This window comes from Rhinoderma darwinii, chromosome 3, assembly GCF_050947455.1.
Source record: "Rhinoderma darwinii isolate aRhiDar2 chromosome 3, aRhiDar2.hap1, whole genome shotgun sequence".
Lineage (NCBI taxonomy): Eukaryota > Metazoa > Chordata > Amphibia > Anura > Rhinodermatidae > Rhinoderma > Rhinoderma darwinii.
Genome location: NC_134689.1, coordinates 178,970,111 through 178,993,859, shown reverse-complemented (window position 1 = coordinate 178,993,859; position 23,749 = coordinate 178,970,111). Strand labels below are relative to the sequence as shown.

The 23,749-nt window shown below is 37.7% G+C and overlaps 1 protein-coding gene across 1 annotated transcript in view; it reads left to right on the top strand.

Moving 5' to 3' along the window:
- PPP1R3A (protein phosphatase 1 regulatory subunit 3A) overlaps positions 1-23,521 on the top strand; it is a 64,387-nt gene extending 40,866 nt beyond the window's left edge. Inside the window, exons 2-4 of the mRNA XM_075855037.1 lie at positions 11,234-11,286; positions 11,391-11,512; positions 21,350-23,521. Coding sequence (XP_075711152.1) covers positions 11,234-11,286; positions 11,391-11,512; positions 21,350-23,521 — 2,347 coding nt within the window. The remainder of the gene's footprint in view (positions 1-11,233; positions 11,287-11,390; positions 11,513-21,349) is intronic.
- Positions 23,522-23,749: the final 228 nt, after the last annotated feature.

The window sequence follows — 23,749 nt, the reverse complement described above, 5'->3', positions numbered from 1 at the left end:
AATGATGCCGCCCTCCGTAGTCAGTATCGTTTAGGCCTTTCTGACCAGGTAAAGGATGCCATAATACAATTTCCCTTATGTGATTCTTTTAATAGCCTTATGTTATTAGCCATTAATATTGACAGGCCTATTAGGGAGAGAAAGTCTGAGAGGGAGACTGCTTTGTGTCATCCTGTTGATGTCTCTTATCCTAGTTTGGCTGATGAGAAACCAATGCAACTGGTTCCCCTGACGCTCTCGTAGTCAGAGAAGTATATAAGGAGATGCTTAGGTCTTTGTTTGCGATAAAGAGGGACATTTTGCCCAAAAATGTCTTCTCAATTTTGGAAACTTCAGAGCCTAGAACTCTATGGGGAGGTTCTTCTACTTAATTTTCTCCCAAACATATTGTGTTATTGCCCTCTAAGATTGAATGGGAGGGCATATTTTTGTATATGTAGGCTTTTGTTGATTCTGGTGATACAGGAGATTTTCTATATTTTGATTTGGCCAAGAAGTTGGGTATTATCCCTGTACCTCTGGAGAAACCCAATGACATTTGTTCATTGGATGGTACTCCTGTGTCTGGAGGTTCAGTAAGGTACCGGAGTCCTGGTCCTAGGTTATCAGTAGGAAGTATCCACTGTGGGACTATTTATTTTCTGTTAGTTCGCTCTCCCTCCTATCCTATTATTAAGATACAGAATTTCCTCTCAGGGATTTTTCCATGGAACCAGCCAAGGTGCAGGTAATTCAGGATTGGGTTCTTCCTACTAATCTCAAAGTCATACAGACATTTTTTGGGTTTTACCAATTACTATAGGAAGTTTATTAGATCATTTTCTTTCATAGTAGCTCCAATTACTGCTTTGACTAAGAAAGGAGCCAATCCAGCACATTACTTTCTTGAAGCCATTGAGGCATTTTCTACCCATAAGACATAATTTTTTCAGGCCCCATATTGTGTAATGTAATTTCATTGTTAAGGTGGATGCCGCTGATATGGGAGAAGGGGCAGTGCTTTCACAAGGATCAGGATCAAAGGTTGCATCCTTGTGCCTTTTTCTCCCAGAAGATTTCTTCAGAATTGAACTATGACATGGGTAATCGGGAGTTGTTGCCTATTAAATGGGGTTTTAAATAATGGAGGCACTGGCTGGGGGGATCAAAATTTCAAGTTGTGGTGTTTATAGACCATAAGAACCTCTTTTACATTGGGCCTGCTTAGAGGCTTAACACTTGAAAGGCTAGATAGACTTTGTTTTTCTCTAGGTTTGATTTTGTCATTACTTTCTCGCCATTTTCTACAGCAACATGTGAAGACCCCTGTAACTCCTTTTATCATTCCTCCTAATAAAATTGTGGGCTAATATTTCTGATTTATTATTGCAGGCTCAATCTCAGGCACCTCCAAATCTGGGGAAAGAGATACCTTTTGGGTTGTTGTAGACATGTTCAGTAAAATGGCCCATTTTATACCCTTTTCTGGCTTGCCCTCTGCTGATAAGCTGGCTACTAACTTTATTCAACAAGTGGTGAGACTTCATGGTATTCCTGAAAATATTGTATCTGAAAGGAGTTCACAGTTTGTGATTAGATTTTGAAAGGCCTTATGTGCAAATGTAGGTATTGATTTTGGTTTCTCCACTGTCTATTATCCACAGACAGAGAGTGAACCAGACATTAGAGTAATATCTCCGGTGTTATATTTCAGAACTACAGGATTATTGGGTCCAGTTTTTGCCCTTGGCAGAGTTTGCGTATAACAATTTGTGTCATGCATCTACTTATGTCTCTCCGTCTCTCTGTAATTATGGTTTTCACCCCCAAAGCATCTTCATTTACCGGCAGTGTGGGTTTTGACTTTCCACTGCTCAAACTGAGAATTAAGATGTTGAAGTCAGTGTAGAGTAAAGTCCATGGGGCTTTGGGCTCAGCTGCCCTTCATGCTAAATGCACGTTTGATCACCACTGCAGGACACATATGTTCATAGTGGGAGAAAGAGTGTGGTTGTCCATCATGATCATCGGTTAAGACAGCCATATGGCAAGTTGGGGCATACATTTATTGGTTCTTTTGAGATTTTAAGACTAATTAGTCCAGTTTCCTTTATGTTTGATTTACCACAAGGCATCAGAATACCCAGGACATTTCACTGTTCTCTTTTAGTAGACCTCCTCCTGATTTGGTCCATGGTCAACCTGAGTATTTGGTCCAGAGGATCCTTGATTCTGAGTGGTGCGCAGACAACTTCATTACCTTGTTGATTGGCGGGGTTATCGCCCAGAGGAAAGGTCCTGAGAACTAGCTAGAAACATTCACTCTGATAGATTGATAAGAGCCTTTCATGCAGCCAATCCAGATAAACCCAGGATCTAGGGGTATTACGATTACCGGCAGGACTGCTGCTAATCAATAATTTCTGTTATCTCTGTGTTTGGGCGTTTCTAGGCAATGCCTTTGGTCTGAGTCTGGATTTGGTCATCATGTAGCTTTGCCTGGTTAATAAGTCCAGAGTGCTTTTTCTTAAGGTTTATATATATTTCAGGCCAGGATTACTCAGGTGCTGGTTATACTGTTTCTGGCGTGTGCTAAACTCTTTCCAGATTCTAGTTGGTGACTATGTTCTTGACTATGTGTTTGTTTGCACTGTGGGACCAGTTGGTCCTCTGAGAGAACTATTTTTTCTTTAGTGGTTTTATGTGTATCGTGGTATCAGTAGTTCCACTGGGTAGTTTACCTTTTCTGTTCATTTGGTCTGTGTTATAGAATCATCAGTTGAGCAATTCCCAGGGTGGAAGTTTATGGAATTGCTAGGTGAGTGATTTCTTAAAGGCTGCCGTAGACTGTCAGGAATGAGCGTGCAAATAAATCCGCAACCCTAAATCCGTCACGACTCTGATAAACAGAATCTAAGGCTATTCTATGTTTTTTGACCAGAGCTCACTGCAAAGCAGGTTGGACTTTGCGGCATAGAACCCAGGTTGTTTTAACAGAGTTTGGTGTTGGATAAGAGGTGCGATGCAGGCAATACCCGAGCAGATAACAAGACAGCCTGAAGGTAAACAGAAAGTCCAAATCCCAAAGCTAGTGGATATCAGGGATTGCAGAGGTCAAAACCAGCCTGGAGCAGAAAGTCCAAATCAGTAAACAAAGGATAATCCAGAGACAAGCCGAGATCCAGTTCCAAAAATTGCAAATAGTCAAAGGTACAGGGCATAGTCAGTAGCATGATCAAACACAAGGAGACAAGGAAAATCACAAGCAAACAAAACAGAATCAACCAAGATTTAAATGCTCCACACTTCAATCTGATAGGAAGAAAGACAAAGTGGAATATGCTCAACAACTAAAACCAGAACCGCCCAGAAGCTAGACTAGTATTCATGGTAATATTAAAGGTGTGGACATTTCCTAGCAGTCTGCTGCCAAGCTGTTGTCTTACCCTGCTGTGGGATAATATTCACATAGAGTCAGTGAATGCTTGTCACGTAGGGTTCGTGGACCCACAGGGCCGTACCGCCTTGGTGGTATGGCAGCTGGCCAACAGGGCGCAGGTCAGAGTCTATAGTTCATATAGGGTACCTGTGGCAGCTCGGCCAGTAGCAAGGCAAGCTTGACTGGGACTAGGCAGCAGGTAGACGTCAGGCGTGGAGTAGCAGGACAGGCGTTATATACAGCACAGCACGGCAACATCTCAACACGGTACTAGATCAGGATACAGGTTACAGGATACAGGAACAGGGAACACTGGCAGCAGGAAACACTAGGGGATCATTTGCAAGACAGACTTAGGATACGACAACAACGCTCAGGCATAGAAGCAAGGGGCTGAACCCCTCTTATAGTCCAGGGAGTGGACTGATAGTTCATAAAAGTCTGGTGCGTGCGCTGCCCCTTAAAGAGCGGGCACCAGCTTGCGCGTACACCCTACGGGATCCGGCTGAGGTTAGTGGAAGTGAGCGCTCGCCGACTCGTGGGTGCGGCCGTCAGGGGGAGAGTGGAACTGACGGCCTGCAGCAACGGACATGACAATGCTGTTAACTCTTGTTCACTGTATATTCATCTACTAATTACTTGCCTGCTATTCACTCCATTTATGCATCATCTCCATCTTCTGCTACCTTCAATATTCTGTTCCACTCATCCACTGGTGAGTAACTTGTGCCTTTTGTTTTCTGCCAGTATTGATGCGTTCTTCACCCAAGTCATAGTGATTGTCTGGTACTGTGGTCTGGAGCACCACCAGTAACGTAACAACTAACTATTATATAGGGGACAAAAGAGATTAACTAATATAGAGGGGCATAAAAGAGGACTACTATTATGTGGGGACACAAAGGGGGACATTACTACTGTGTTGTGACACTATTACTGTTTGAGGGGCACTAAAATGAGCACTATTACAGTGCAGGGTCTAAAGGAGGCACTATTACTGGTTGGGAATAGGTGAAGTGGATCCTGGAAAATCAGGGATCCATATAAGTTTGTGCTGTAAATTCTGCAGAAAAAAGCCGTGGCTGGAAAAAGTCGTCATGGCAGTATGGCTGGAAGAAGTCATCATGACTGCCTGGCCCGGATTAAGAAGGTGAGGAAAATGAACGTCTCCAATCTGAGAAGAATGTACTGTATTCCCTTATATGGTCTGCAGACCGCCTGTGTAGAGCTGGTATTTACCACTATATGGTCACTGTATGGTGGTAATATTGGTCATTATATAGTGGTTTTTATTCAGTAACAGTATGGTGGCATTATTCAATTACAGGGATCATGGTGTCGAGGTATTATTCAGTAACAATATTGTGGTATTATTCCGTCAGTATTTGGTGGTAATATGTGGTCATGTTGTGGCGGTATTGTTTGTCCCTTGTATAGTGGATAGTGGTAACATGAGTTAACATTATGACTGTATTCTTTAGAGGTATATTTTCAGATATAGAAAATTGGATTATATCTATATTATCTTTGAGACTCGCAACACCACTGGGGCCTGCGCATAAGAGCAACAAGCGAAGGTGAGGGAGGAACCAGGTTTACACATGGAGATTTGCTGCCGAGTAGCGACCATTTTATTGACCGCATAAACGAGCAGATCAGCCGATGAACCAGTGTTTGCATGAGCGTATACACAGGACAATGATTTGGAATGAACGTTCATATGAACGCACGTTTGCCCAATCATTGCCCCATGTAAAAGGGCCTTAAGAGACCTTTTACAGCTGCTGATTGTTGTGTGAAATTTGATAATATCAACAAAATGTTGATAACTATTGGCCACTGTACACATCTGCAGCGATTGCACGATTAGCGAGAAATTGGTAGTTTGTTGTTGATTGAATCTTTTATGATAACCTAAAAATTATCGTTTGTCAGCGGTACTTCCCTTCGTGTAAACAGGCCCCTTCTAGTCGTTAGCAGTTGAGACATGAGGAATGGAAAAGTTGAATGATGAATCAAAAAAGCAAAGACAAGCAATCTGAAACACAATAGAAATTCTGAAAGACACATACAATTATGGTAAGTGCGCCACTCACGATGCGGCTGAAAACCACGCGTTGTTGCAGGTAAAACTGATAGCAGCAAAATCATGCGATCGTAAAGTGTATATTCATTAATGGCCGCATGATTTTGCAGATAGTCAGCAGTTTCACCAGCAAATATGCGCAGCCATTAACAAGCAATTTGACAACTGCACCAAACAGCGTGCTTTTCGGCCAAGTTGCAGTCCCGTCAATTCCGCCCGTGGGGCTTCTACCCTTTAGGATGCATATTAATGCATGTCTTTCAAGCGTTAACAACTCGCTATTTTGTCTATCATCAAATGTTTTGACAAATTTATTTTCACGTGTAAAAGGACCCTTAGACATAGCAAATTGTATTTCTGTTTGAAAGTTTTGTAAAAATGTGAGCACAGCGAAAGAGAGACAAACATTATTTTACATCTAATTTCATAAAGATATGTAATCAAATCAGAAATGCAATCAAAGTAGAAAAATCGTTATATAATGCTCCAGCATTACTAGGTTGATTAAAAATCCTAACCTACAGTAGTTTGCCACTTCTTAGACCAGGTTCCCACATAGCCTAAACGCTGCAGAATTTCCTCAACGGAATTCTGTACGGAAATTCCACAGCATTTACAGTAGCAGCAAAGTGGATGAGATTAAGAAAATCTCATGCACACACTGCAAAAAAAAAAAACGCAACGTAAACATTAATAAATTTACCTGCAGTGCGGAATTTAAATACGCTGCGAAAATGTAATGCTGCGTTTACATTTCTTTTCTGTTGCGGGTTTTCACCATTAAATTCTATGGGGATGCAAAACCCGCAACAGAAAGCCACGTGTTGCGAATCGCAACTCCAGGGATGTCATTTCATCTCATGTGACCACTGCGGCCAATCACAGGCTGCAGCCTCACATGGCCTGCAACATCATCATAAGAGGCCGGACTATGTACAGAGGAGAGGGAGGGGGTAAGTATGGACGACTATTTTCTCGACTGTGCATTCCACAGAGGAAATTAAATTTTTCGGATCCTTTAAATTTTAGTTGTTTTTTTTTAACAATGTATAGTATGTAAAACTGTTGAAAATAATATTATTTCAAAAGAAAAAATATTTTAAATATCTTAACTTCACCTGCTGATGAGTGTACAATTTTATCTTACGGTTAACTATCTGTTAAAAGTTTAAAGATCTTAATTTATTAAATTGTGTTCAGCCAAATGGTGAATGGGGCATCATCTTTCTAGCGATTTGTGGATTCCCACTCCTAGCAGCCAGGTAACTACCTTTCTGACATTTGTTACATATTATGTGTATAGGTGATAAACACAGAATATACATGTAGTGGATGGTTAGGGTTAAATGGATTACCATTATGAATAGATTTGAGATTTAATATCAAAATATTAAGGACGTACATTGAGCAACTCAGGCCTGATTCACATTGCGTTTTATCTCTACGTTTAGTGTGTATGTCCGGAAAGCTCCCAACGTACATGCTAAATGTGTCCATAGGGCTCCATTAGCCTGACAAAGGCCAGAAGAGTGTCCTTTCATCTCAGTCGGGCTAGTCTATGTCGGTATATCTTTTTTTGAAGGATGGAACAGCGTAGTAGTTGAGGGATCCCACAAATAAAAGGTATACAGTGCGGTATATGTTTATGTTAAACGTATACCTCTTGAAGCTTCCCGAAGGCTGGAGTCCATGGACAGCGCATTAGGCATTATGGACAGTGATATCAGAGGCTTTCAACTACAAAGTCTCAGGCCAGAGCATCGTGAGCACTCTGGCCGTTGATTCCGGGACTAAAGAAGCCCCTGACGTCACTGTCAATGTGAATCAGGCCTCAGAAATTAAATTTGCCCTTTGAAGTCTTTCTTGGTGAAAAAGGAAATAACTACTCAGTTTAATCTATTGTGTATTACATCATCTGGTTTACTAAAGCTAACTCACTGTCATTCCCAAATCAGATGTGAGGAAATGTGCAGTAAGACTACATTTTGATCCTTTACGACTTGAGAGGTAATAATGAGGTAATAACGTATAATGAAAAGTTATACAACTTTATAATACACTATGGGGCAGATTTACTAAGACTGGAGTTCCTAGCTTTTTAATCCACTGGAGTAAGATGCGACAGATTTATTAAGAGGCATAACAATTGTGGTCGAATGGCTCCGGCACTATCCCTCTTGCCACCCCTGATCGAACATAATCATCATCTGGCAGTGGGGCATACAAGGCCCTGACGCCGAGCAGCGTCAAGACGTGATATGTGACGCAGTCAAGCAGCAGACAATGTCCGGTGTTATAATGTTGTGTTTTGTGTGGCATATAAGGTTCCTGATGCTGCCCACTGTCAGGATCTTGTATACGCCCCGGCCTGATGATGGGGTCCTAAGGAGATCCTGGGGGGAGAAGCAAAGCCGGTAAATTCTTTTTTTAATTTTTTTTCTTTTTTTTTTCTTTTTTTTTTAATATGCAATCATGTAAGTGTATGGGGCTTGCCTGTCCCCTGTAAGGGTATGTGCACACGAGGGCATTACATCCGTAATTGACGGACGTATTTCGGCCGCAAGTACCGGACCGAACACAGTGCAGGGAGCCGGGCTCCTAGCATCATAGTTAGGTACGATGCTAGGAGTCCCTGCCTCTCCGTGGAACTACTGTCCCGTACTGTAATCATGTTTTCAGTACGAGACAGTTGTCCGGCAGCGAGGCAGGGACTCCTTGCGTCATACATAACTATGATGCTAGGAGCCCGGCTCCCTGCACTGTGTTCGGTCCGGTACTTGCGGCCGAAATACGTCCGTCAATTACGGACGTAATGCCCTCGTGTGCACATACCCTTACACTCCTGAATACAGTGTCAAATCTGCGCCAGCGGATGTCCACTATAATTTATGCCAGTTTCTAGCATAGCCGCTTTTACTAAGCTCCACACACTTTTTAGAAAAGTAGTGGGAGTGGTAGAATTAGCCCAAAATTCTAAATTTTGTGACTTTTAAATCAGTTGCAACATTCGTACGGCAGAAAACTGGTGTACACAAGTTGAGAAATTCCCCACGTGCTTACATTCCCCACAATTTTCTAGATCTCTTATTGCGGTCTTTGAAGAGAACATTTTTGTTTACACTCAGGGTTTGAAAACTCATACAGGCCAACTATTTTTTAAAGACCAGAGTTTGCTACAATGCATCTAGTCTAGGCTACATTTTACTTACGAGAGAGAAATAGAGAGAGAGTGGGAGACACAAAGGTAAAAAAAAAATCTGTGTGTGTGTGTATATATATATATATATATATATATATATATATATATATATATATATATATATACATTAAAAAATTGCCTCATGGGTGTTTAACCATCTTCTTAATTTTCAACCAAGTCATGTCGTAAACACGTCACTTATTTCTCATAGCAGTCCCAGTGCAGAAGTGCCGTTTCCAAAATGGGGAAATGGAGATGTACTAAATGACTCAGGATCGGATTCTGTAGCTGTCTGTGAGAGCCAAGTTCCAATTAATAAGTGGCTGTCAGTGATAGCCAGGATCCAATTATTCAGGGTATCAGGAAAGCAGCTTACTGCTGAATGTATAAAACAAAGACCTATCACCTGATATGCTACATCCCACAGAAAATGGGCAGGTGTTGAATGCAGCATAGAAACGACCCTAATGTCCCCATTTCATCTGACTCCAGTACACTGGGTAATAGTGCAGTATATACATAATTTATTGTTATCTAGCTAGAAAATCATAAGGTGCAATTTTTTTTGGAGATAAAAAAGTTTGAATCTGTCACCTGCTGAAATACATGTCACCCCTCCATTAATTTACTTATTGCCTGATAGCATCTTCTAAGCAATGTTTTACTTTATTTTCTGCATAATACTATATAATACTTATTTTATGGTATGTAATATATAATCTGTTTTAAATCTTCAACAAATGAGCAGCAAAAACCGAGGTAAAATTAGCATGTAACACATGAGAATGTGTCGTAATGTAAAGGGTAAAATCCAGTTCAGAAATGTAGACCTCAGCAAAGTTGTAACATACAGGGCATGCTGTAAATATAAAGACTCTATAGCATGCCATAAAATCCATGCAGATATTTTCTGCTGCATGCGAATGGGGTTTTGTATCTGTGCCCATGCAATCTGGAGCGGGGCCACGACTGTAAAATACAACCGCAGCCTCCCTCTCAAAAGTCAGAGATCAGAGTGGCCTTTAACCCCTTAAATGCCGTCGTTAATATCGACCCTGGCATATAAGGTGTTTGACTGTCACCATATCTGTGCCCCCAGTTCTGCCATAAGCATCTGCCTATTAGGCCATGCCATGACAACTTCACGAAACAGGGTGAAGTTACATAGTTACATAGTTTGTACGGTTGAAAATAGACACATGTCCATCAAGTTCAACCAAGGGATGGGAAAGGGGAAGGGAAAAATTTCTACACATAGGAGCTAATATTTTTTTGTTCTAGGAAATTATCTAAGCCTTTTTTTTAAAGCCATCTACTGTCCCTGCTGTGACCAGCTCCTGCGGTAGGCTATTCCATAGATTCACAGTTCTCACAGTAAAGAAGGCTTGTCGCCTCTGCAGGTTGAACCTTTTTTTCTCCAGATGGAGGGAGTGCCCCCTTGTTTTTTGAGGGGGTTTTACATGGAACAGGATTTCACCATATTTTTGGTATGTGCCATTAATATATTTGTATAAGTTAATCATGCCCCCCTTAGTCGTCTTTTTTCAAGGCTAAATAGGTTTAGTTCTTTTAATCTTTCCTCATAACTTAGATTCTCCTTGCCCCTTATTAGCTTCATTGCTCTTCTTTGTATTTTTTACAACTCCAGGGCATCCTTTCTATGAACTGGAGCCCAGAACTGAACTGCATATTCTAGATGAGGCCTCACTAATGCTTTGTAAAGTGGTAACATTATATCCCTGTCTCGTGAGTGCATGCCTCTTTTAATACACGACAACATCTTGCTGGCCCTTGAAGCAGCTGATTGACGCTGCATGCTGTTATTTAGTTTATGATTTACAAGTACACCCAGATCCTTCTCAACAAGTGAATCCCCCAGTGTAGCTCCCCCTAGGACATATGATGCATGCAGATTGTTGGTACCCAGATGCATAACTTTACATTTATCTACATTAAACTTCATTTGCCAAGTGGACGCCCAAACACTAAGTTTGTTTAAATCCGCTTGCAATTCACGAACATCTTCCATAGACTGAACATTACTACATAGCTTGGTGTCATCTGCAAAAATAGAAATAGTGCTATTAATCCCATCCGGTTTCTGCCACGGAATCTCAGCTAAATCGATGTTGGATTTATCCTCAGGAAAAATCTGTAGTGTGAACATAGCCTAATAGGGACAGTGAGCGTATTGCTTACCCCGCGCACACAGGTTGATTGACAGCCTTCTCTGTACACACACTAATACAGAGAAAGCTGTCAATCACTGTGTGTACTGGCGGGGTACGCAGGACTCTCATCGTATCTCTTAGGAGTCCAGTCAGGTTTTACTCTGCACCATAATGCATCGACCACATAAACCTATATATCACGGAGCTCAGCTTCTTTCCTTTCATCATTTGCTGCCATTAGATAAGGCAGTATAAATCACCTGACAGGTTCTCTTTAAATATACTATCTGTCTTATATATGACATATATATGACATATTACATTTATGGGTTAATAGCTGTTTATCTTTCATTTTATAGCAAAGAGGATGAAGATTCTGATATATTTCAGGAAGAAAATCCTGCAGCAACAGGTAGGATATGACACATCACATTAATATTGATCACGGAACTAGTTTTAATTTGTTCTGTGTACTTTTAAATTATATGATTCTTTAAAAATATGTTTCTGTTCCAGAGAAATATATTCCCAGAATAATTTGTTCCCATGATGATTTTTCTGAAGACAACAATGATGAAGAAAAAGAAGATAAAAGTAGAGAAAAGAACAATGGGGACGAAAGTGATGTGGAATTGTTTGTAAGTCTTTTTTTGGGGGATATTGAATCTGTCAATGTTCTTGTTTTAATTCTAACAAATTAGGGTAATTTACTCTTCTTTCATATACATGTAGTTTTGAAAAGATAAAGATAGTATGCTTTTTACTGCATTCCATTCTTTGTTAGAAAGGTATTCCATTGTCATTTCATTTTGTACACTTGGATTCTTTTTACATCTTTACAAAGCACAGGCTTTATTGTGTGGGCTAGAATATGCACATTTAAATATATTCTTCCTATTTATCAACTTTAATAGGAAATGGATCTATTGTTCACTTTATATTTTTATTCACACTCTGGATAATTGTGTTTTTCGCTTCAGTTCATATTTTTGTTCAATTCTTTGTTAATTACTGTCTATTTTTATTCTATTTTGCTGTTTTTCAGTACCACTAACTAAAATGTTAAAGGGAAACTAACATAAAATTAGCTAATTTTCTATTATTGTATAATGTACGCTACAATAGACCTTTATTATGGGGTTCAGAAAGAGCGCGTATAAAGGTTGATTATAGTAGGAATACATGTCCTCCTCCTCTCACCTTCACACAGCAGAGAATCCCCAGCATGCTGTGCTCTGGACATGAATGGTTACTCTGTTCTACGTTTCGAATATATTGTCAGAAAGTTAAAATGCTACTTTAGGAAGACCACACAAATAAGGATTTTTCAACTCAGTAAAATGTGGTAAAAGTGGTAAAATAAAATGTTTTAAAATCATCCAGATGATAGATAGATAGATAGATAGATAGATAGATAGATAGATAGATAGATAGATAGATAGATAGATAGATAGATAGATAGATAGATAGATAGAAATATACATACTTTGATATTGGGCTATGTCTACAACACAATGAAGTTGCACCACTACATAGAGTAGCTCAATGTTAAGCAATGAGAATAAGATAATACCTATCATAGCAAATATTTGTTAACTTGCCTTCTAAGTTGTGTCCACTAGTAAGGAACTAAACTATTTAAATTGTTTTGTTGAGAAGTAAGATTTTCCTATTACGGAAGAGTATTTCCTGCATATAAGACAATGAAGTTTGGCTTAATACAATAAATATCCCAATTTCAGAATCCATTGCCTTATATGAGAGAAATATGCCTCTGTAATAAGACATGTTTAGTTTGGCAAAACCCTGGTAAAGCAATTTTTTGCCTATTCGCTCAGCTTTACTGCCCATTTAGGGTATTAGGACACACAAAATAAAAAACGTCTGAAAATACCGAGCTGTTTTCAAGGGAAAATAACTCCTGATTTTCAGAAGTTTTTTAATCCACTCCCAATTTTCGCTGCGTTTTTAACGGCCGTTTTTGGAGCTGTTTTTCTATAGAGTCTATGAAAAACGGCTCAAAAAACGGCTCAAGAAGTGACATGCACTTCTTTTTCGTGGCCATTTTTTTACGCGGCCGTTTTGAAAAACGTAAAAAACGCCCCCTCAGAGCAGAACGCTGTTTTCCCATTGAAATCAATGGGCAGATGTTTGAAGGCGTTCTGCTTCCGATTTTTCGGCTGTTTACGTACCGAAAAATGGCCGAATACACTCCATGTGAATATACCCTTATTGTTGAAGAAAGCCTCAGACAACGGTCCTAGATTTTACAAAGGATGTGGTTGCAGGCAAAATTGCATATTCCTAATTTTATCCTATCTAACATGTACTGACATGGATCTGCTAATGCCAATTTCATAATAGAATTTGCTGTTTTCATTTTCAGATACTTTTGCTTCCTGCCATTGTGTGTTCATACACTCACAGTCAGGCTATGTATAAGTCTGCTGACCTGACATTTGTAAGACAGAGTAGTGGAATGACATAAATATTCTGTTGCTTACCAGTAGAGAGGAGTGAATCAGTGAAAATGTGTCTCATTAGTGTTTCGCCAGCAGGTAGATTTCCTATTATAGAGCAGTATTTGCCACATATAAAATAAAAGAAGTGCTGGAATATGGGACCAGATTTTGCTTCCAGTGTTTTATTTATGGCAAATACAGCTCCATAAAAGACAGTTTAACTTTTTATTTTTCATTGCTCATATCTCCCTCCAAAGCTCCCTAGCCATAGTCTAACAGAAGTTTTTGACTTTTATTTATTTATTTATAGAATTCATTTTTCTTTGTGAGGGGCTGCTACTTTTTTATTTTAATTAAGTGCAAAAATACTGACTGTTGGAAAAGATAACAGACACAGTAGCTAATGCAATTGGAAAAAGTTAAGTCTCGAAATATTACATAATATGTGCAAACATGAGTCAGCTTTATGAGTACTTATATTATTAGAATTTTCATTGTAAATGTTTCTCATTAATATTCATACAATATAAACGTTATTTTATTTAATATACGTGTACTTTTTTTTTCACTGCCTTAACATGTATTAACACAGTATATATCATAATTTATCTCTACCAGCTTAGCCCACAGCAATACCTATTTTTAAAATGGAATCAGAAATATTGTCTGAATAAATAAAATATTTTCCACATATGTAGCTCAATAGATACAAATATAAATTGAATGTATAAAAATGATACAGTATAACATACTTATTGTTATGTCATTATTATGATCGCACGTCTATAGGTTATAGAGGTTGAAGAACAGCTTTCTTCTGCTCTACATAAGATCTTCACGCTCCAATTTTATCCTGTATAGAACAATTTGGCTACTGGCTAAAAGATGTATGTTACCAAAGGTTCTGTGTCGGATAATTTAATCAGTGGAAATCTGGTCAATTGTGTTCAACTGGTTGTAAAGTATAAACATAATATTTTTTATTTACAATGTATTTAGTTTCTTAGTAATTTTGTTACTTCCAGAAGAAACTTCTTTTAATTCACAACATATCATAAAACCTGTCACGGCCTATTCATCACATTCACATGAATACAACATTCCTGTTTCTATTTCAGAGTTTTAAAATAAATGCTCCATTTTTTAGAAAAATATATAACTGGTGAAGCATAGCAAAGTTTAGCCATCTGTAAGCAATTATTACCAGCAATGTAACCTGATTGATAAATATATCTAAGGGTGTATATGCAATGCATAATGATGCAGCATAGTGCATCACCATAACTGAACTGCTACAAATCTGCATGTAAATATATGCAGTTTTTGCAGTGGTTTTCTCGCAATTGCTGTTTTCGAAAACCATTACCACAATTGTGGTAAAACCACGGAAAAAAATAATTGTATTGACATGCAGTTTTGCTATGGTGTAATAATGATGCCACTCTCTGCCGCACAATTCCCCACCATCTGAATACACCCTATGGATACGTGCAATAATTCCTGATTCTTCACTGTGTTTATGTTTCTTATCAAATTAAACTACACTTTAAATTGTAATATAAATTTGCGCCATTTTTTAATAAAGAACATTTAGTGAGAACCAAACAGTTCAGATGAGATTTACTTTTTATTGTAGCAAAAGTAATAATTTTTACCTCTATACTAGCTATATCCAATATTAAATGTAACGCAAATGGCAATCATGTACAATGTGTCACATTACTTTGCCAAAGGAAGTTATCAGTAAATTTTCTGTAGCGTAAATGGTTCAGATAAGGTAATAAAGCAAAATTTGACCATCTCATCTGATTTTCTAGAAGTATATTCTTTAGATATTTGTAATTTAGATTTGTACTTCCAACACTTTAATGACTTAAACAATGAAGCAGTATAAGACCTTGAAATACAACCATCTAGCATGGTTGAAACCCACAGGCATTAGCTCACTAGACAGCTGAGCAGTTGACAAGTAGCATGAACCTTATGTTAGAAAAAGAAGAAATTGTAAGATTTGCATATAATTACCGAGATCATGCAAATGTCAGTTATGAATATAAAAAAACACAGGCATTTCACTGTTAAATCCTGACAGTTGGCATCACTGAAAAGCTCAAATGCATTTGAGTACTAGTTGGCAGAAGGTCATTAAAACAGAATTTGCAGATACATTAACACTCTCACTTTTCTTTGAGTGATAGTTTGCTATTTATAGTTGGCTGAGAGTTTCTAGAAAACATACTAGCACGATAAGTTGTAGTGGGCTTCCACATAAAAATTGCATGGAGAAGTATGGGGACATTGAGCCTTTTTTAATTGATTTGAAAGAAGCTATCAATATACAGTACGTATGCTTAAAGTTGAGATCGAAATGATGGTTCTGACATTTGAGGGAAAAAAGACCGAAATGATTGGAGACTTTCCATTGGAATGACAAAATTAACTACCTCCATACAGAATACCAATAACTAATGGAAAAAAAAGAGAGAAAAAAATCTTAGTTTGCACAACTTCCTAAAATTAAAGCAATACATTGGCAAAAAGCAGCAATGTGGAATAAGCTGTGATATTCATGAGAATCTGTAAAGTATTTAATATATTAAAACATTAATACAAACATAGTAGCATAAATGTGTAAGTGTCATTTTGCTAAGAGTACATTACATGATTGTCCAAATACCAATATTGCTGCTAAATCAAAAACCTACAGAAAAAGAGCTAATACAATAAAATGAATTAAATGAATGAATACAACATTAATGTTACTTGTTAAATTAAAGTTATCTATTCATCACGGTTTACTTATTTTATTAACTTATCCAAGATTCTAAGTGTCACATTATATTTAGAGCATTACTGTTATCCCTATTACGTGTTCTTAAGAAAATGTAATTCTCTATTACATTACACTAGATGTATATAATGAACCATTCATTTATTTCTTATTTCAATAGCACTATCTCAGTTATATCATATTTCATGGTCTTATGTCTATAGATGTTTTATATTAATAGTGAGGATAAAGTCATGTTCAAAATTGATCAATTTGCATCAACTGTAAATCATTTCATTGATTCTACAAATCTCAGAATTTGTAAATAAATTGATATATCTATAGAGTTAGTGTAATACTGTCATTGTACCTGGTTTCTTTGAAAGACCATCGGGCATAGCAACACACTAATTTAATAGTAACATTAGAAAATAAATTAGGGGAAATGTTATACTTGTAATGCTTCAATTACTTATGTGCTATGTTCCAATATAAAAATGTTTTCACAATAGAGTATTTTATTATTAGTTTTAATATCATTTTATGTTTATTTTTTATTTTTGTCTTTTACAAGATGTGGATGACATAACTGTTTACTTCAAGCACAAAATGTTTTAATTTGAACATAAGGTTGTTTTTTGTCCCTTGTATAAATTAACAAATAAACTATAGTAATCTTATCAAATTGCATAATGTATCAAACAGAATAATCTTTATCCAAGAATGTATGTAGTAATAAATTCATCTATATTTTTAAGTAGCAACTACAAATGATCAAAATTATCTTCTATATTGATTTTCCAGAAGAAACCTAAATTGATGTGAATCAAGAACTTGAAAAATATTTACAAGTGATCTTCTCCTTTGAGTCTCTAAGATGGCAATCAGTCTGATTCACTATGAATTTAAAATTTTCTAAAATCAGTTTTGCCATCTCTAATAGCATTACAAGTATACAAAAAAATATGTTGACTGTATGTCATGTTGTGCGTATATGTGAATACTATCATTCACTTCACTTTAAAGAGTATTTCTTACTTCTGTTATTTAAAATATGATCTTATTTTTGTATAAAGCAACATACAATTATTACAGGGGTTCTCTGAGACTTTAGGAATGATGGTCTTTTCTTAGGATAGGTCATCAATGTTTGATCGGTGTGGATCTGCCCACCGAGACCCCTGGCGATTTGCATAATGAAATGGTAATTCCTGCAATTGTCGTTTCACCTTAATTCTTTAAATAGGCACAGTGGCACATCTATACTAGTGCCTGTGCCTGGTACTACAATTAATGCCATTTACTGTGCTCGTGCCTTTCATTATTTTTATTGATGGGGTCCCATAGGTTGGACCACCACTGATCACACATTGAGGGACTATTGTATCTAAATTAGCATAACATATCATTGCGGAATCTTGGTTAATTTCTCTACTTGAAGATACAACTTAGTCTATTCCAAAGGGTGAGCAAATTGTTAATCAACCACTTGACTTCGTTTCTGGGTGATCGCCATTTCTTTATTTTATTAAAGTGGTTACAGATAGTTAATTATGCCAAAGTACGGCCACAAAAGAAAATATAATTTCAAGGTACATAAAAAGAAGCATCCAGTATTCCTCCTGTATAAATCGCTTGGCCATCATAGAGAAAAAAAAGTCTTGTAGGATATTTGAGATATATATATATTTTTATACATATATATATACACATATATATGTGTATATATACAGGATCAATGGTTCAATGAAGAGAATTGGTAAACACACTTTTTTTATTAAAACAAAATAAACGAAAAAAGGAGATATTGGGGGGACAATATAATTATGCCAAAGGATTAAGGCCTTCTAGTAGCCTCAGAGGTGACTAATATATTAAATGTGCAAAGATGAAAAGTGTCAGTGAACAAAGCCAGGTGAGATCAGTCATTTTTCAGGAGAGTGGGCTGTATTCCCAAGAAGCATATATTGTTTTCAGAAATGCAGTGCACACTACAGACTTGGTAAACTGCTCAGCTGGTAAGCCAGTCTTTATACATTACCCTCATTGTAGAACAAATGGAGATAGAGCAGTACTTAATATCATCAAAACATATTAGGCCCAGTTCACACCTTGCTTTTTGATGCATGTTTGATGCATATGTCATTACTGAGCAGACATCTGTATGAACAAAATGATGAGTATTTCGAAATGATGTATTATTAGGAAATTGCTACAATAAGTTGTCTAAACACATACAGCATCAAGGTGGAGCTACATTTAAAGAGGCTCTGTCACCAGATTGTGCAACCCCTATCTGCTATTGCAGCAGATCGGCGCTGCAATGTAGATTACAGTAACGTTTTTATTTTTAAAAAACTAGCATTTTTGGCCAAGTTATGACCATTTTCGTATTTATGCAAATGAGGCTTGCAAAAGTACAACTGGGCGTGTTGAAAAGTAAAAGTCCAACTGGGCGTGTATTATGTGCGTACATCGGGGCGTGTTTACTACTTTTACTAGCTGGGCTTTCTGAAGAGAAGTATCATCCACTTCTCTTCAGAACGCCCAGCTTCTGGCAGTGCAGATCTGTGACGTCACTCACAGGTCCTGCATCGTGTCGGCACCAGAGGCTACAGTTGATTCTGCAGCAGCATCAGCGTTTGCAGGTAAGTAGCTACATAGACTTACCTGCAAACGCCGATGCTGCTGCAGAATCATCTGTAGCCTCTGGTGCCGACACGATGCAGGACCTGTGAGTGACGTCACAGATCTGCACTGCCAGAAGCTGGGCGTTCTGAAGAGAAGTGGATGATACTTCTCATCAGAACGGCCAGCTAGTAAAAGTAGTAAACACGCCCCGATGTACGCACATAATACACGCCCAGTTGTACTTTTACTTTTCAACACGCCCAGTTGTACTTTTGCAAGCCTCATTTGCATAAATACAAAAATGGTCATAACTTGGCCAAAAATGCTCGTTTTTTAAAAATAAAAACGTTACTGTAATCTACATTGCAGCGCCTATCTGCTGCAATAGCAGATAGGGGTTGCAAAATCTGGTGACAGAGCCTCTTTAACACAATATACAATTGTTTCTCTACTTTCCTATACACCCTTAAACTTTAACTTCCCACGGAACAGACTAATTGCAGATTAACCCTCTTGGTTTGTAAGGGTGGTCTTACACAATGATCGGCACTCGTTTGCTCCATTCACACGAAGCTAGTATGGGGACGAGCACTCGTTACTACAATTGCTCGTGCTCATACATTTCTATCATGTCGGCAGCATGTCTCCCTATTTAAACAGGAAGATGTGCTGCCAATAACGATAATATTTATTGAAGGATAAACTATATGATTAGCCAATGAATGAGTGTTTGCTCATTTATCGGGTGATCGTTGACCTGTTATAACAGGGCAATGACTGGGAATGAGCGTTCACATGTGAATGCTCATTCGCCCAATAATTGGCCTGTATTAAAGGGCCTTAAGAGTTTACGAACTTACATATGCAATCTTGTCAAGATATGTGCATCACACAGAGGTACAGTATGGGCTTCTACAATTATGTTGGTTCCATATTATGGCTCCATACAATTCAGAACTATATATAGTATAGAGCCATATGCATGAGCCCTAAGAATAGCAATAAGAGGAAAATAATTTAAGCCCGTCTACATAATTATATATATCTATATATATATATATATATATATATAGATATATATAAACCTGTTTTACCTTCCTTTACGTTTGCATGCCCTAAGCTATATGTAAGATGCACATCTTATTGACATCTGTATAAGAAGGGGTTTAAAAGTCCAGACAGCAATTAATTCATCCCTCGATGATATCAGCACTTAAATACATAACCCAACATATCTAGCTGTCAGATGGTTCACAGGGATAATCAATGCTCGTCTATATATTACTTGATGAGTGCTTTCAAAGCTCACATACGTTTCCTATGTGTTTTATGGTTATGTAACAGTTATATCAGTGGTCTGCAACCTGGGGCTCATCAACAGTTGTGAAAACTACATGTTCCAGAATTCCATGACAATCTAACCTCCACGGTATGCCGAGACTTTCACAACAGCTGGAGAGCCACACATTGTTAAGTTATTTACATACATTTCTACATTATCTTGCATTTGCCTACACTTTGGGCATGTTCACAACACTGTGAAAATAAAAATATGAAATACTTAACCACTGTTGTGATCAGCAGTTACTATTAACTGTAGATGTAATTTTATACAATACACATCATTGAACTGTGCAGCTACAGGCATAGATACGATCATAAACATGTGTGCACAGTAAGTGGCAAATGAGGGCAATGCTGTTATACAGTTATTGGTTGCCAGTGACAGCTAACAGAGGGAGGAAAGGGGAGAAGCCATCCACTGAAACATAGACTTGTATGCTTTCTCTGAATGGAAGACTAAGATTTTAGTTATAAGAGAGCTGATGTGGCTGTCAGGAAGTAACATATTCTTGTGTCAGAAAATTAAGGTAGGAAGAGTCTGGAGAAGAAATTGCTCAGACTACAAAAAAAGACTGCACATAAAGATTCAGGAGCACTGTCAAGTTTTCATTTTGAGCTATAAGTATATTTTAAAGTATTGTGTTTGATGCCTTCATATACATTAGTATATGTTTATATCTTATGTAGTTATTTGAGATCCTTTTTATGAAAAAATAAACAACTAGGAATTATGAGAATTTTTTTTTCTTAGAAACAATATTTATCTTTATCATTATATGCATGCAGGTGTAGATTAACACATATTTTAATACTGCTTCAGTCTATATTAAATTAAGCCAAGTGCATTCAATTCCCTCAGCTATCAAGCCCAGGCAAATGCCCAGCCCTTATTCCTATGAGCTGCAACACTTCTCCTACACGCACCATGGGCAACATTCAGAGTGCCTGGGATATAATGACAGGTATGATTCTAGGTAATTTAATCCTTATGAGGATTTACTGATAAACATTAACTTGCTTGTTATGCATAGGTCACTGAAGAATAGCGAATGTGAACATATATGTACTACCCTCGTATAACTGTTGCATCCTGAGAGATAAAATGTGTCTAACTGCTTGTTTGTTACCCTATTTTAGAACGTACAGGAGCATGGTTGCATCTAATTGGAAATTCACATTCTACCATCAATCTCCAACATGATGTTGTTTGTTTCTTCAAGTAAATACTCATAAATAAAATGTACTAAACAATTTTTTCTTCATTCCAGCTAAGTCAGCGACTCATGAATGCCAGAATCACTTCTTCTGAAGAAAAAAACAGCACTGGGTTTTCAGAAAAATCTATTGATCAACAACTGGATGAAGGAATTAAATATGTTAAGAATTCTTATTCTGGCACATCAGACTATAATTCACAGCAGCCGGAAGAATGTGATTACCCTGGGGAATATCTTCCTATCATTGAGGTCACCCCATCTAACGAAACAGAGGACCTCACTATAAGCTGTGATGATCATGATTCTGAAAATTACAAAGAGTACACAAGAACACAGGAATGTTTGGATGAAAGTGAAGAAACAGATTTATATTTACATGACTCAGAGTTTAATGAACAGGAAACAATGTCACCAGTGATTATAGATGAGGTACCATGCAGCGAACCATGTCAATGGTCATCAACTGAAGAGCAAAGTCAGGACACCATAAGTGACAGTTGTCTCAAAATATCAGAGACTCCACGTATTTTACAAGCTGACACCATGCAGTTCACAGAGATAGTAGAGGTATTGGATGCCAATGCCAATCCAAATAATAGCCACAGCATAGTTACTTTGCCATACTTTTCAACACAAGACACAAAGGGAAGGAAAGATGAGCAAAATGAGAAAATTAAAAGTAAAACAATTGAGAATGACACACTCCTGCCAGTAACAACAGAACATACAGAGCGGGAAGATCCTATGTTATTTAGACAGCAGGAAGATTTCCAGAATCTTTCATATAAATATAAATCTTTCTGTAGCAGTGTCCTTGAAAATGATTATACAGAACAAAATGAAAAGGTTTGTAGCTTTATATCTTCAGGTGATTCTTACCTGTTTAGAGAGGGCCAAGCGAGGGACTTAGGAAAAGTTGAAGCGACTAAAAGTACAAATCTTACTTCTTCCTTGTGCAAAGATACAAAAAATATAGATTACGTCACCGAGCTGTCAGATGTCAAACAATATAATTCTACTGGAAAGGAAGCAGAACTATCAGATTCCGACAATAGACCTGCTACATTGTCCAAACAATATTATGTGACAGCACAAGATAATCAGGTACATGAGAAAATACAGGTTACTGATGATAAAGATGTGGTACCAGGATCAGGTGATCACACAGAAAGAGCTGTACATGCAATTTATGATTCAGAAACAGAATCATCAGTGCTTGACTGCTCACCATCAATAGCTTGTGCTGCAGCTGAAAATGTGACCCAGAGCACATTTCATGAATGTAATGCAATGCTAGGAAGTCTTCCAAGTGAGCAGACACAGGGATACAAGGTCATCATTGCCAAAATAACAGAAGAAAAAGGTCAAAGTCAAACATGTTCCCAAGATAGACAGGGTAGCAAAGCCTCCTATATGGATATTGGTAATATAGGGAATGTACAAGCACAACAAGTGATGGATGAAAAGTCAGAACAAAATGTTACATTTGTGTCAGAGAAGAACATAGAGCTCACTAGTGAAAACATTGTATCTGTTGATAAAACAATGGTTGAAAATTTAGGAAAGGAGAGTAAGTTAAATATTGGTAATATGTCACATTTACCTGCAGAAGAAATAATTCATGGGGGTGCTGAATATATTACCAGAGGACAATATGAAATAGAACATTATGATAACAGGTCAAATGGTTTAGTTAGAGAATGTGTCGGAGAACATGATGTTCCAGTTACACAGCCCAGTAATGGTTTTACAGTACTGGGGCAGGATCTAGATGTAAGATCAGGGGATGGTGTGGCAGTTGAAAAGGACACTGTAGATTTCACAGATCTTTCACAACTGATTATAAGAGAGGATAAATATAGTGTACAGGCTAATATGGAGGAGCGGTATGCAGGGCCATCTATTCTCATCAGTGGACCTGATGATGAAGGGGATGCTCAATGCTTGGAAGCAGAACAACATAGTAAGCTGGAGGATACACAAATTGATTATCACAATGATCACACATGTCCTGACCATCAGATGCAGACAGACACAATGGCCACAGAGCCCATTAATATAGGTCACGTAAGTTCTAAGGTCTTCTGTTTTCTAATGTTTGTTGTGTTTGCTGGCCTTATGTATCATTTTGATTTTCTGGTATGTTTTGCTCTATACCTTTTCTCATTATACTGGCTATATTGGGAGGGCGGCAGAAATAAAAATCTTGTTAGAAAGAAGTAACAATAATGCTCAAGTATTTAGGTAACAAAAGAACACCAAGTCAAGTGATAAGTGGACTTTAGTGGAAGGGCATACTTATCAGCTTTCTTAATTGATTGTTATTTGAGATAGGACCACATGAGTGATATTTGGAGTTGTTATAGAGATTCTGTCACCAATCTTATGCATTTCTATCTGATGGCAGCATAAAGTAGTGACAAAGACCCTGATTCCAGTTGTCTGTCATGT